This window comes from Argopecten irradians, chromosome 2, assembly GCF_041381155.1.
Source record: "Argopecten irradians isolate NY chromosome 2, Ai_NY, whole genome shotgun sequence".
NCBI lineage: Eukaryota > Metazoa > Mollusca > Bivalvia > Pectinida > Pectinidae > Argopecten > Argopecten irradians.
In genome coordinates this window covers 22,129,072-22,144,408 of record NC_091135.1, presented here as the reverse complement: position 1 = coordinate 22,144,408, position 15,337 = coordinate 22,129,072, and the positions used below count along the sequence as shown (strand labels likewise).

The following is a 15,337-nucleotide window of genomic DNA, read 5'->3' as shown; positions in this document are numbered from 1 at the left end:
AAATAATGGAAGATGGTTTTCTTAAAGGAAAGTTAGAGTGTAAACACTTATTGAAACATAAAGACATAAGTTCAAATAACGTATATGGTAATTTTCGTAAAAAAAACTATTTTAATGTAACATCATCACATTAATATTTGATTATATAAATCTTCCCGATTGTATGAATTTATCAAAAATAATATTAAAACATTACTTTCTGAATTAGTGTCATGTTTATTTGCAATTGTTTATATATTTTAGAGTGCTCCGCTAATATGGTCGACGGCAGTGCTCCTGAAAGTGATGTAGCACGACCTGTTGAAAACGGAAACGGGGATCCATTGTCAAATGGAGTATCTCCAATTGATAAAAACGAAGATATAATCGTAACTGTCACGATTCTTTCTCTAGAGGATATCATTGAATACAAGGACATAAGTGTCACTGTTAATGATATATCATCCGTGGAAGTTACTGTGTTGGACGAAAATGATAGTCCTGTTGGAGAATCGGTCATGGTAATATATGCTTCCAATTTACAGGAAAATGATGTTCGGTATAGCGCATCCTTTCTTAAAAACTCCTATAGTATATTCTTGTCAGATGTACATTTTTAAACCTAAATTGTTGAAAACATATGTCACAAACAATGCTCACAATAATACTTTTAGCGACAGTTGAAGGTTGAGTGATACGTAAAGAGTCTACGCTTGGCATTAGTTTATTTAGAGTACACTCAGATAATTGTGTTATATCGCAATAACATCAGAATTTATTATAGGCAATCTTTAATGGAACCCTTGTAAAGTGACATGAAATATAAACATGATTGCGCAGTAGACTGTAGTGTTTATTATCTTTGGAAAGCAACATCGAATAAGGTGACCACTTAAAACTTTTAAATTGTATCAAAGTGAGAAAAATATAAAACACTGCTGCATAGTTGGTTAACAATTTACCTTTATTTTTCGTAGATGTCTACCAAGGAGCCAAATAACCCAGTAGTAGTTATACCATTAGATGGTAGGAAGGGTGTGATATTGGTTGTTAAGTTTACACCAGATACGTCAGAAGGCACATCACCTACAGCACAGATCAATGTGATTAAGGCTTGTTACACTCCAGGTAATTAAAAACATATTTTAAGTTACAAATCAATATTTTACAAAGTTCAGACTCGTCTGTGTACAATTTTTTTTCTATTCTGTGGATAACAATGTCCAGATAAAATTGTTATCACAATTCTAGAGTTAATATTACTTTACTATCTCATGATATGTGTCACTCAGTTTTATTAATTCTACATTACTGATTAACATCTTATTAAATGATTTAAATTTATTTGGAAAAAACCGCATAACAGACAAATAATTCTGTTGTCTTCAATGAATACATTGATGTAAAAAATATATTACTTTATTATTACCTTAGGTAAATTTTACACATATAATGCAACCGCAATATAGAAGAATAGTTTGAAACAAAAATTGTTGCAACATGTTGAGGACACAATGTTATAATTAGCAAGTGTCCTAATATTTATATAATAATGCTATTTTTCATATTGCAGTCACAGCGACATCGGGTTCAACAGTTTCGACTACAGTTTCAGCAACTACATCGGCAACAGGTAGACATGCATGACAACTATATGTTAGAGTGTGGCTTCTTCGGCATTAATATCTTAGCATGGTTAAAATAGTAATGCGTTATGATTTTAGTTTTTAATGAACGGGATTGGAGTTTAACCTAACAATACAGAATTGTGAAGAATGTCAAATGACTTCACACAGGTATCCTGATAAATGTCAATGACAATGTATATCCATTTGATTAATTCAACTGAGAAGATAATTGACTATATAGTGTTACACTTCCAAATATTCCGTATTGTTCTATTGGTATCAGTTAATCGACAACTTGAATCACAAAATATTTACAATCTTATGTGTATTTAGATTATATTGGTGTAATGGATGCAAAATATTTGAAGTTAAAGTAGGGAAACATTCTAAAAAGAAAGCCGTCATTTAAATGTATTACATTTATGTAAGTGTTTAATAAACGAATGACTGTCAAGAAAAATATGACAGTCACTGGGTTGAAGTAAAAGTAGAGTAAGGTTATAGAAATGAGTTTTGGTGTTACAACATCCATTAATGCCATATTTTATCCATGAAACAGAAACAACTACTGGCTCTACCGGAACTACATCTAGCACAGGTACAAGTACAGGTGCTACAGAGGCAACCACCCCAACAATGGAAACTACTGCAAGAGGTGGGTAGAAATAATAATAAATAAATAAATACAAAACCGTTTAAATTGGTTTTAAAATAAGGCAACAAAAAGAAATAATAATGATGAGAAAGGAGACGTGAAGTTTGAATAAATGATAAGGCAATGTGTTCCGGAGCGTGTAGCGTTTTCTGTATCTTAAGTAGATTTCTCAATAAATTATTATGTTAGGATCATCGCATTGTTTGATAGATTGAAGATGTTTTATACCGACAAAATACTTTTAATACAGGGTCAACAACGACAACAGTTTCCGTGCCAACTCCTTCTACATCTGAAGCACCAACAACATCCACCACAGAAGGTAAATAAGTGTTATGTATAAAATATTAAAATGTCTCTCAACATGTATAATTCATCAATCTGCTTCTTATGATCTATGAAACATAAATACGATGTAAATAATACCTATTGAACATATAACTTTAACTTGTTTGTGTCATACAGATCTCATAAAGTCTAAGTTAGCAATAACATTGGTATTAGCGTAACCTTAACTCTAATATGATTCTTTCAGGATCCTCAACAACAGAACTGATACCTTCAACTACCGAAACACCAACAAAGTCTATCACAACAACAGGTAATGGTTTGCTTGAAATTGAACATCGTTGCCCATTATTGATTTGACCTCTCCATTCTGCGTGTGAGATAAAATATGAAACATTTACATTACTTTTGAACATGAATTTGATAATATGAATTTACCATTTTAAAGTCATAATGAATATCCAGAATAGAAATGAATGTTATATTTACAGGGTACCTGCTGCGATTTTGTTTTAAGATATGCATATTTATCAAGAATGTATGATAATATACGGACATTTCTTTGAAGGAAAGTTGGAGTATAAACACATATTGAAACATAAGAAAACTATAATTTTATTAGGAGCATTATGCATATGGTTATTTTAAGCAAAAACAATTGTTCATCATATTCAACAAAATTTGTCACAGGAAATCTATCTCACCTTTGTATTAGCACTGTTATAACATTTCTATATTTGATATGGTAACTGCATAAATGTCTGCTACAATGCAAGTGTTTTATGCAGTGTTACAATTTCTATTTTGATAGTTGTTGTTTCGATCGAACAACAACAATAAAACCACTATAGCATTACAATGAATTGATTTGAAATAGATTTTAAAGTATGTAATTGTATAAATCAGGTAAACTTATAAACCTCTTACTTAATGATTGAACCACGTAAGTAATATATTTTGACAGTTTATCATGTATTGTTTAAAACCATACTTCCACACAAATAATCAAACATTGCTAAAATCAGTATATGTAACTAGTGTAAGGTAATTGATGTTATTTGCGTGACGAATACATGAATGGTGATATATTGGGGGTTTAATAAATGTGAATTAAGCGAAAAAATTCTAAACATTGTTGTGTTGATACATATACCACTTTTCGGATAATCGTATTCACAATATCTTAAATATTCATCTAAAACATAAAAAAGATTAACGTCAAACTTTGAATCTATTGTAAAATCCCCGCACAACATAAATAAGATTTTCGAAATAGAGACTACAAACTTTATTATCAGAACGCCATTTTGATAGATCTCAAATGTTTGACACACTTGTATATTCAAAACAGTTGTCACAACGTCCTCTCAAACAACGGTATTTACCGGTACAACCACATCTGGAACAACATCAGCTGGTACAACAGCTCCATCAACGGAATCGACAGCTTCCACCTCATCTGGAACAACATTAGCTGGTACAACGTCTGCTCCAACAACAGAAACGACACCTTCCACCACATCTGGAACAACATCAGTGGGTACAACGTCCGCTCCAACAACAGAAACGACAGCTTCCACCACATCTGGAACATCAGTGGGTACAACGTCCGCTCCATCAACAGAATCGACAGCTTCCACTACATCTGAAACAACATCATCTGGTACAACGTCTGCTCCAACAACAGAAACGACAGTTTCCACCTCATCTGGAACAACATCAGTTGGTACAACGTCTGCTCCAACAACGGAATCGACAGCTTCCACCTCATCTGCAACAACATCAGTGGGTACAACGTCCGCTCCAACAACAGAATCGACAGCTTCCATCACATCTGGAACAATGACGTCATTCGAAACAACTGTGACGCCGACAGGTAATTAACTAATTTAGTTAATAATGTAAATTTCCGAGAAGCGAAGTTTGTAATATCAGGTTCTTGTGATGTTTAATATGATATGATTTTTTAGAACTGGATTGTTAGACGTAAGATTCAATATAATTGGGTTTAGATATGGTATTTAAGACTACTAATTCCATAGCATGTTACACATTTTTTTCTTAATATAGACCATGGATGTTACGGCTACTGTATTCCCTTTTTTCCTATTTGCAATATCAAAATGTCACATTGAAACATCTCAAATGTTTAAAACACTTGTATTTTCAAAGCAGTTGTCACCACGTCCGCTCAAACAACGGTATTTACCGGTACAACCACATCTGGAACATCAGTTGTCACCACGTCTGCTCCAACAACAGAACCGACAGCTTCCACCTCATCTGGAACAACATCAGCTGGTACAACATCTGCTCCAACAACAGAAACGAAAGCTTCCACCTCATCTGCAACAACGTCGGTTGGTACAACGTCCGCTCCAACAACGGAAACGACAGCTTCCACCTCATCTGCAACAACGTCGGTTGGTACAACTTCCGCTCCAACAACAGAGTCGACAGCTGCTATCACATCCGGAACAACATCTGTTGGTACAACGTCCACGCAAACAACGGAAATAACAGCTTCCACCACATCACGAACAACATCAGTTGGTACAACATCCGCTCCATCAACGGAATCGACATCTTCCACCTCATCTGAAACAACATCAGCTGGTACAACGTCTGCTCCAACAACAGAAACGACAGCTTCATCCACATCTGGAACAACAACAGTTGGTTCAACGTCCGCTCCAACAACGGAAACGACAGCTTCCACCTCATCTGCAACAACGTCGGTTGGTACAACTTCCGCTCAAACAACAGAAACGACAGCTTCCACCTCATCTGGAACAACATCAGTTGGTACAACGTCTGCTCCAACAACGGAATCGACAGCTTCCACCTCATCTGCAACAACATCAGTGGGTACAACGTCCGCTCCAACAACAGAATCGACAGCTTCCATCACATCTGGAACAATGACGTCATTCGAAACAACTGTGACGCCGACAGGTAATTAACTAATTTAGTTAATAATGTAAATTTCCGAGAAGCGAAGTTTGTAATATCAGGTTCTTGTGATGTTTAATATGATATGATTTTTTAGAACTGGATTGTTAGACGTAAGATTCAATATAATTGGGTTTAGATATGGTATTTAAGACTACTAATTCCATAGCATGTTACACATTTTTTTCTTAATATAGACCATGGATGTTACGGCTACTGTATTCCCTTTTTTCCTGTTTGCAATATCAAAACGTCACATTGAAACATCTCAAATGTTTAAAACACTTGTATTTTCAAAGCAGTTGTCACCACGTCCGCTCAAACAACGGTATTTACCGGTACAACCACATCTGGAACATCAGTTGTCACCACGTCTGCTCCAACAACAGAACCGACAGCTTCCACCTCATCTGGAACAACATCAGCTGGTACAACATCTGCTCCAACAACAGAAACGAAAGCTTCCACCTCATCTGCAACAACGTCGGTTGGTACAACGTCCGCTCCAACAACGGAAACGACAGCTTCCATCTCATCTGGAACAACATCAGCTGGTACAACATCTGCTCCAACAACAGAAACGAAAGCTTCCACCTCATCTGCAACAACGTCGGTTGGTACAACGTCCGCTCCAACAACGGAAACGACAGCTTCCACCTCATCTGCAACAACGTCGGTTGGTACAACTTCCGCTCCAACAACAGAGTCGACAGCTGCTATCACATCCGGAACAACATCTGTTGGTACAACGTCCACACAAACAACGGAAATAACAGCTTCCACCACATCACGAACAACATCAGTTGGTACAACATCCGCTCCATCAACGGAATCGACATCTTCCACCTCATCTGAAACAACATCAGCTGGTACAACGTCTGCTCCAACAACAGAAACGACAGCTTCATACACATCTGGAACAACAACAGTTGGTTCAACGTCCGCTCCAACAACGGAAACGACAGCTTCCACCTCATCTGCAACAACGTCGGTTGGTACAACTTCCGCTCAAACAACAGAAACGACAGCTTCCACCTCATCTGGAACAACATCAGTTGGTACAACGTCTGCTCCAACAACGGAATCGACAGCTTCCACCTCATCTGCAACAACATCAGTGGGTACAACGTCCGCTCCAACAACAGAATCGAAAGCTTCCATCACATCTGGAACAATGACGTCATTCGAAACAACTGTGACGCCGACAGGTAATTAACTAATTTAGTTAATAATGTAAATTTCCGAGAAGCGAAGTTTGTAATATCAGGTTCTTGTGATGTTTAATATGATATGATTTTTTTAGAACTGGATTGTTAAACGTAAGATTCAATATAATTGGGTTTAGATATGGTATTTAAGACTACTAATTCCATAGCATGTTACACATTTTTTTCTCAATATAGACCATGGATGTTACGGCTACTGTATTCCCTTTTTTCCTGTTTGCAATATCAAAACGTCACATTGAAACATCTCAAATGTTTAAAACACTTGTATTTTCAAAGCAGTTGTCACCACTTCCGCTCAAACAACGGTATTTACCGGTACTTCTACATCTGGAACATCAGTTGTCACCACGTCTGCTCCAACAACGGAATCGACAGTTTCGACCTCATCTGAAACAACATCAGCTGGTACAACATTTGCTCCAACAACAGAAACGAAAGCTTCCTCCACATCTGGAATAACATCAGTTGGTACAACGTCCGCTCCAACAACGGAAACGACAGCTTCCACCTCATCTGCAACAACGTCGGTTGGTACAACTTCCGCTCCAACAACAGAGTCGACAGCTGCTATCACATCCGGAACAACATCGGTTGGTACAACGTCCACGCAAACAACGGAATACACAGCTTCCATCACATCACGAACAACATCATCTGGTACATCGTCTGTTTCAACAAGAGAAACGACAGCTTCCACCTCATCTGGAACAACATCAGTTGGTACAACGTCTGCTCCAACAACGGAATCGACAGCTTCCACCTCATCTGCAACAACATCGGTTGGTACAACGTCCGCTCCAACAACGGAAACGACAGCTTCCACATCAACTGCAACAACGTCGGTTGGTACAACTTCCGCTCCAACAACAGAGTCGACAGCTGCTATCACATCCGGAACAACATCCGTTGGTACAACGTCCACGCAAACAACGGAATTAACAGCTTCCACCACATCACGAACAACATCAGTTGGTACAACATCCGCTCCATCAACGGAATCGACATCTTCCACCTCATCTGAAACAACATCAGCTGGTACAACGTCTGCTCTAACAACAGAAACGACAGCTTCCACCTCATCTGCAACAACGTCGGTTGGTACAACTTCCGCTCCGACAACAGAAACGACAGCTTCCACCACATCTGGAACAACATCAGTTGGTACCACGTCTGCTCCAACAACGGAATCGACAGCTTCCTCCACATCTGGAACAACAACAATTGGTTCAACGTCCGCTCCAACAACGGAAACGACAGCTTTCACCTCATCTGCAACAACGTCGGTTGGTACAACTTCCGCTCCGACAACAGAAACGACAGCTTCCACCTCATCTGGAACAACATCAGTTGGTACAACGTCTGCTCCAACAACGGAATCGACAGCTTCCACCACATCTGCAGCAACGTCCGCACCAACAACAGAATCGACAGCTTCCACCTCATCTGCAACAACGTCCGCAACAACAACGGAATCGAGAGCTTCCATTACATCTGGAACAACATATGTTGGTACAACATCAGCCCCAACTACAGAAACGACAGCTTCCACCTCATCTACAACAACGTCGGTTGGTACAACGTCCGCTCCAACAACGGAATCAATAGTTTCCACCTCATTTGCAACAACGTCGGTTGGTACAACATCCGCTCCAACAACAGAATCGACAGCTTCCACCATATCTGGAACTACATCAGTTGCTACAACATCTGCTCCATCAACGGAAATGACAGCTTCAGCCACATCTGGAACAACATCAGTTGGTACATCGTCCGCTCCAACAACAGAATCGACAGCTTCCACCACATCTGGAACAACATCTGTTGGTACAACACTTTCTCCAACTACAGAAACGACAGTTTCCATTTCATTTGCATCAACGTCGGTTGGTACAACTTTCGCCCCAACAACAGAAACAACAGCTTCCACCTCATCTGGAAAAACATCAGTTGGTACAACGTCCGCTCCAACAACGGAATCGACCACATCTGCAACAACTTCCGTACAAACGACAGAATCGACAGCTTCCACCCCATCTGCAACAACGTCGGTTGGTATAACGTCCGCTTCAACAACGGAATCGACAACCTCCATCACATTTGGAACAACATCTGTTGGTACAACATTAGCTCCAACTACAGAGTCGACAGCTTCCATCTCATCTGCAAAAACGTCGGTTGGTACAACGTCTGCTCCAACAACGAAATCGACAGCTTCCATCACATCTGGAACGACATCCGTTGGTTCAACATCAGCTCAAACTACAGAATCGACAGCTTCCATTACATCTGGAACAACATCCGTTGGTAAAACGTCCACACAAACAACGAAATCGACAGCTTCCACCACATCTGGAACAACATCAGTTGGTACACCATCAGCTCCATCTACAGAATCGACAGCTTCCATCACATCTGTAACAACATCCGTTGGTACAAAGTCCGCTCCAACAACAGAATCAATAGTTTCTACCACATCTAGAACAACGACGTCAGTCGAAACAACTATGACACCGACTGGTAATTAAATTATTTAGTTAATAGTGTTGTTTTCCGAGTAACGAAGTATGTAATATCAGATTCTTTTGATTATCACTATTATATGATTTTTAGAACTGGATTGTTAGACTTAAAATTCAATATGATTGGGTTTTGATATGGTATTTTAGACTACTAACTCCATAGCATTTTACACAATTCTTTCTTTATAAAAACCATGGACGTTGCGGCTACTGTATTCCCTTTTTTCTGTATGAATTATCAAAACATCACATAGAAACGTCTCAAATGTTTGAAACACTTGTATTTTCAAAGCAGTTGTCACCACGTCCGCTCCAACAACGAAATCGACAGCTTCCACCTCATCTGCAACCACTTCGGTTGGTACATCGTCCGCTCCAACTACAGAAACGACAGCTTTAACCTCATCTGCAACAACATCAGCTGGTACAACGTCTGCTCTAACAACAGAAACGACAGCTTCCTCCACATCTGGAACATCAACAATTGGTTCAACGTCCGCTCCAACAACGGAAACGACAGCTTCCACCTCATCTGCAACAACGTCGGTTGGTACAACTTCCGCTCCGACAACAGAAACGACAGCTTCCACCTCATCTGGAACAACATCAGTTGGTACAACGTCCGCTCCAACAACGGAAACGACAGCTTCCACCTCATCTGCAACAACGTCGGTTGGTACAACTTCCGCTCCAACAACGGCAACGACTACCGCTATCACATCCGGAACAACATCCGTTGGGACAACGTCCACGCAAACAACGGAATCAACAGCTTCCACCACATCACGAACAACATCAGTTGGTACAACATCCGCTCCATCAACGGAATCGATATCTTCCACCTCATCTGAAACAACATCAGCTGGTACAACGTCTGCTCTAACAACAGAAACGACAGCTTCCTCCACATCTGGAACAACAACAATTGGTTCAACGTCCGCTCCAACAACGGAAACGACAGCTTCCACCTCATCTGCAACAACGTCGGTTGGTACAACTTCCGCTCCGACAACAGAAACGACAGCTTCCACCTCATCTGGAACAACATCAGTTGGTACAACGTCTGCTCCAACAACGGAATCGACAGCTTCCACCACATCTGCAACAACGTCCGCACCAACAACAGAATCGACAGCTTCCACCTCATCTGCAACAACGTCCGCAACAACAACGGAATCGAGAGCTTCCATCACATCTGGAACAACATATGTTGGTACAACATCAGCCCCAACTACAGAAACGACAGCTTCCACTTCATCTACAATAACGTCGGTTGGTACAACGTCCGCTCCAACAACGGAATCCATAGTTTCCACCTCATTTGCAACAACGTCGGTTGGTACAACATCCGCTCCAACAACAGAATCGACAGCTTCCACCATATCTGGAACTACATCAGTTGCTACAACATCTGCTCCATCAACGGAAATGACAGCTTCAGCCACATCTGGAACAACATCAGTTGGTACATCGTCCGCTCCAACTACAGAAACGACAGTTTCCATTTCATTTGCATCAACGTCGGTTGGTACAACTTTCGCCCCAACAACAGAAACGACAGCTTCCACCTCATCTGGAAAAACATCAGTTGGTACAACGTCCGCTCCAACAACGGAATCGACCACATCTGTAACAACGTCCGTACCAACGACAGAATCGACAGCTTCCATCACATCTGTAACAACATCCGTTGGTACAACGTCCGCTCCAACAACAGAATCAATAGTTTCTACCACATCTAGAACAACGACGTCAGTCGAAACAACTATGACACCGACTGGTAATTGAATTATTTAGTTAATAGTGTTGCTTTCCGAGTAACGAAGTATGTAATATCAGATTCTTGTGATTATCACTATTATATGATTTTTAGAACTGGATTGTTAGACTTAAAATTCAATATGATTGGGTTTTGATATGGTATTTTAGACTACTAACTCCATAGCATTTTACACAATTCTTTCTTTATAAAGACCATGGACGTTGCGGCTACTGTATTCCCTTTTTTCTGTATGAATTATCAAAACATCACATAGAAACGTCTCAAATGTTTGAAACACTTGTATTTTCAAAGCAGTTGTCACCACGTCCGCTCCAACAACGAAATCGACAGCTTCCACCTCATCTGCAACCACGTCGGTTGGTACATCGTCCGCTCCAACTACAGAAACGACAGCTTCCACTTCATCTGCAACAACTTCCGTTGGTCCAACGTCCGCTCCAACAACAGAATCGACAGCTTCAATCACATCTGCAACAACGTCCGCTCCAAAAAAAGAAACGACAGCTTCAACATTATCTGGAACCATATCAGTTGCTACAACATCCGCTCCACCAACGGAAATGACAGCTTCAGCCACATCTGGAACAACATCGGTTGGTACAACGTCCGCTCCAACAACAGAATCGACAGCTTCAATCACATCTGCAACAACGTCCGCACCAACAATAGAATCGACAGCTTCCACCACATCTGGAACAACATCAGTTGGTACAACGTCTGCTCCAACAACGGCATCGACAGCTTCCACCACATCTACAACAACGTCCGCACCAACAACAGAATCGACAGCTTCCATCACATCTGGAATAACATCCGTTGGTACAACGTCCACGCAAACAACGGAATCGACAGCTTCCATCACATCTGGAACAACATCAGCTCCAACTACAGAATCGATAGCTTCCATCACATCTGGAACAACATCAGTTGGTACAACGTCCGCTCAAACAACGGAATCGACAGCTTCAACCATATCTGGAACCACATCAGTTGCTACAACATCCGCTCCACCAACGGAAATGACAGCTTCAGACACATCTGGAACAACATCGGTTGGTACAACGTCCGCTCCAACAACAGAAACGACAGCTTCCACCATATCTGGAACTACATCAGTTGCTACAACATCCGCTCCATCAACGGAAATGACAGCTTCCATCACATCTGGAACAACATCAGTTGTTACAACGTCCGCTCCAACAAAAGAAACGACAGCTTCAACCATATCTGGAACCACATCAGTTGCTACAACATCCGCTCCACCAACGGAAATGACAGCTTCAGCCACATCTGTAACAACATCGGTTGGTACAACGTCCGCTCCAACAACAGAAACGACAGCTTCCACCATATCTGGAACTACATCAGTTGGCATAACGTCCGCTCCATCGACAGAATCGACAGCTTCCACCACATCTGGAACAACATCGATTGGTACAACATCCGGTTCATCAACAGAATCGACAGCTTCCACTACATCAGGAACACGACCAGTTAGTACAACGTCCGCTCCAACAACTGAATTGACAGCTTCCACCTCATCTTGGACAACATCGGTTGGTACATCGTCCGCTCCAACAACAGAATCGACAGCTTCCACCACATCTGGGACATCATCGGTTGGTACATCGTCCGCTCCAACAACAGAATCGACAGCTTCAACCACATCTGGGACAACATCGGTTGTTACATCGTCCGCTCCAACAACAGAATCGACAGCTTCCACCTCATCTGGGACAATTTCGGTTGGTACATCGTCCGCTCCAACAACAGAATCGACAGCTTCCACCACATCTGGGACAACATCAATTGGTACAACATCCGGTTCATCAACAGAATCGAGAGCTTCCACTACATCAGGCACACGACCAGTTAGTACAACGTCCGCTCCAACAACAGAATCGACAGCTTCCACCTCATCTTGGACAACATCGGTTGGTACATCGTCCGCTCCAACAACAGAATCGACAGCTTCCATCTCATCTGGGACATCATCGGTTGGTACATCGTCCGCTCCAACAACAGAATCGACAGCTTCAACCACATCTGGGACAACATCGGTTGTTACATCGTCCGCTCCAACAACAGAATCGACAGCTTCCACCTCATCTGGGACAATTTCGGTTGGTACATCGTCCGCTCCAACAACAGAATCGACAGCTTCCACCACATCTGGGACAACATCAATTGGTACAACATCCGGTTCATCAACAGAATCGACAGCTTCCACTACATCAGGAACACGACCAGTTAGTACAACGTCCGCTCCAACAACTGAATTGACAGCTTCCACCTCATCTGGGACAACATCGGTTGGTACATCGTCCGCTCAAACAACAGAATCGACAGCTTCCATCACATCTGGGACAACATCGGTTGGTACATCGTCCGCTCCAACAACAGAATCGACAGCTTCCACCTCATCTGGGACAATTTCGGTTGGTACATCGTCCGCTCCAACAACAGAATCGACAGCTTCCACTTCATCTGGAACAACATCAGTCAGTACAACGTCCGCTCCAACAACGGAATCGACAGCTTCCACCTCATCTGGAACAATATCGCTTGGCACAACGTCCGCTCCAACAGCAGAATCTATAACTTCCACCCCATCTGGGACAACAGCAATTGGTACAATTTCTGCTGTCACAACGGAATCTATTGCTTCAACAACATTGGGGAAAACATCAGTTGGTACATCATCCGTTCCAACAATGAAAACGACTGTTTCAACCACCTCTGAAGCGACATCAGTTGGTACAACGTCCGCTCCCCCAACGGAATATACAACTTCCACATCGTCTGAAACAACATCAGTTGGTAAAACGTCCGCTTCAACAACGGAATTGACAGCTTCCATCACGTCTAAAATAACATCAGTTCGGACAACATCTCCCACGACGGGATTTTTAACTACAGCAACATTTGAAACAGCATCAGTCGGTTCAACGTCCGCTCCAACAACGGAATCTACTGTGTCTACGACATCTGAAACAACGTCAGTCGGAACAACTGTCATAGGTAATGCACTGATTTAGTCATTAATGTTGCTTCTTTTTAAGCAAAAAAATTAACATTAGGTTCTTGTTTTATGAATGGTTTGTTAGACATAGCTTTCAATATAAACTTGCATTGTTCATATTACATACTACAATGTCCAAAGTATTTTACAGAATATTTTCGGAATATAATCTACGGCTGTACGAACTACTTTATTTTTCTCACTTTTTCTGTTAATATCAAAAAGTCACTTGGACACATCTGACCTATTTTTAATAAACGTTTTAAATAGACAAATTTTAGCATAGACTTTGTGAATACGTACAACAGAAGCAACTGCGACAAAACAAACTGGCTCAATCGGTATATCTAGTGCGACGCACATTGAATCATCAACCACTTTTGGAACACCGACAGCTCCAACAACGATATCTACTGTGCCCAAGGTATCCATATCAACTTCAGTTGTTACAATGTCCTCTTCCACTACGGAATCAACAGCGTCTATTACAACTGGAACAACATCAATTGGTACAATATCCGCTCAAAAATTCAGTTGGTACAACGACTGCTCCAACAACTGGATCTACACTGGCAATAGTATCTTAAACAACTTCAGCTGGTACAATGTCAACTCCAACGACGTAATCTATAGTGTCCACAACATTCAGGAGTACAACAATAGCTCCAGCAATGGGATCTTCATTCTTTAGCTTCTTCAGTACTATTAACCTCTTTCGTTGAGACAACGATAGTTGCCACACTGATTTTATTGTCATTGTCGTCGTCTAGTTCCTAAATTATTTAATAGCAATTTAGGTGTTCTATCTATGTGAAATAAGCGTTTGCATGACAAACGTGATCCAACAATAAGAGAACGTCGAATTACCTACTAAGAATGTTTTAAACAACTTCATTTTACTACCGAACTCACGGTTACAGGTTACGACAGTAAAGTCAATACATGAAATGGGCAAGACCTTTGTAATATTTCCTATTCACACATCTATATCATTTTACTCTTACGTTCTTTCAATCTTCCTCGTTGCTATTCGCGCTACCTCTTCGAAATGTGTAGGAATTAGTTATATTTTGACATTATTTTGTATTATGTATTATGTTATATTATATAATATTTAGTAGTATATAAGTAGCATTTGAATAATCGAGGTCAATTCATATTTCAAGGTCAATAAACATCGAGTTCTTTGTAACATTTGGATCACTGAAGTCATTTAATAGTTTGAAGGTCATTCAACATCGAGTTCTTCGTAACCTTTGAATGATCGAAGTCAATTAATACT

General features: G+C 40.7%; 2 protein-coding genes across 2 annotated transcripts in view; both read left to right on the top strand.

The window, feature by feature from the left end:
- LOC138316509 (mucin-22-like) overlaps positions 1-15,337 on the top strand; it is a 68,699-nt gene that overhangs the window by 13,829 nt on the left and 39,533 nt on the right. The window lies entirely within an intron of this gene.
- On the top strand, positions 258-14,746 carry LOC138312669 (mucin-19-like). The gene is made up of 13 exons (XM_069253459.1): positions 258-500; positions 957-1,107; positions 1,553-1,612; positions 2,167-2,262; positions 2,513-2,584; positions 2,798-2,863; positions 3,902-4,426; positions 4,726-5,505; positions 5,805-6,710; positions 7,011-9,248; positions 9,546-11,030; positions 11,328-14,054; positions 14,364-14,746. Exons 1-13 carry the CDS (start codon positions 258-260, stop codon positions 14,744-14,746), a joined length of 9,732 nt encoding a protein of 3,243 aa, XP_069109560.1.

Bases quoted from the DNA above. Each gene is read 5' to 3' on its own strand.
- LOC138312669 (XM_069253459.1), top strand. From the start codon at position 258: ATGGTCGACGGCAGTGCTCCTGAAAGTGATGTAGCACGACCTGTTGAA. The intron at 2,263-2,512 runs GTGGGTAGAAAT...CTTTTAATACAG, and splicing joins AATGGAAACTACTGCAAGAG to GGTCAACAACGACAACAGTT. The intron at 5,506-5,804 runs GTAATTAACTAA...TTTTCAAAGCAG, and splicing joins AACAACTGTGACGCCGACAG to TTGTCACCACGTCCGCTCAA.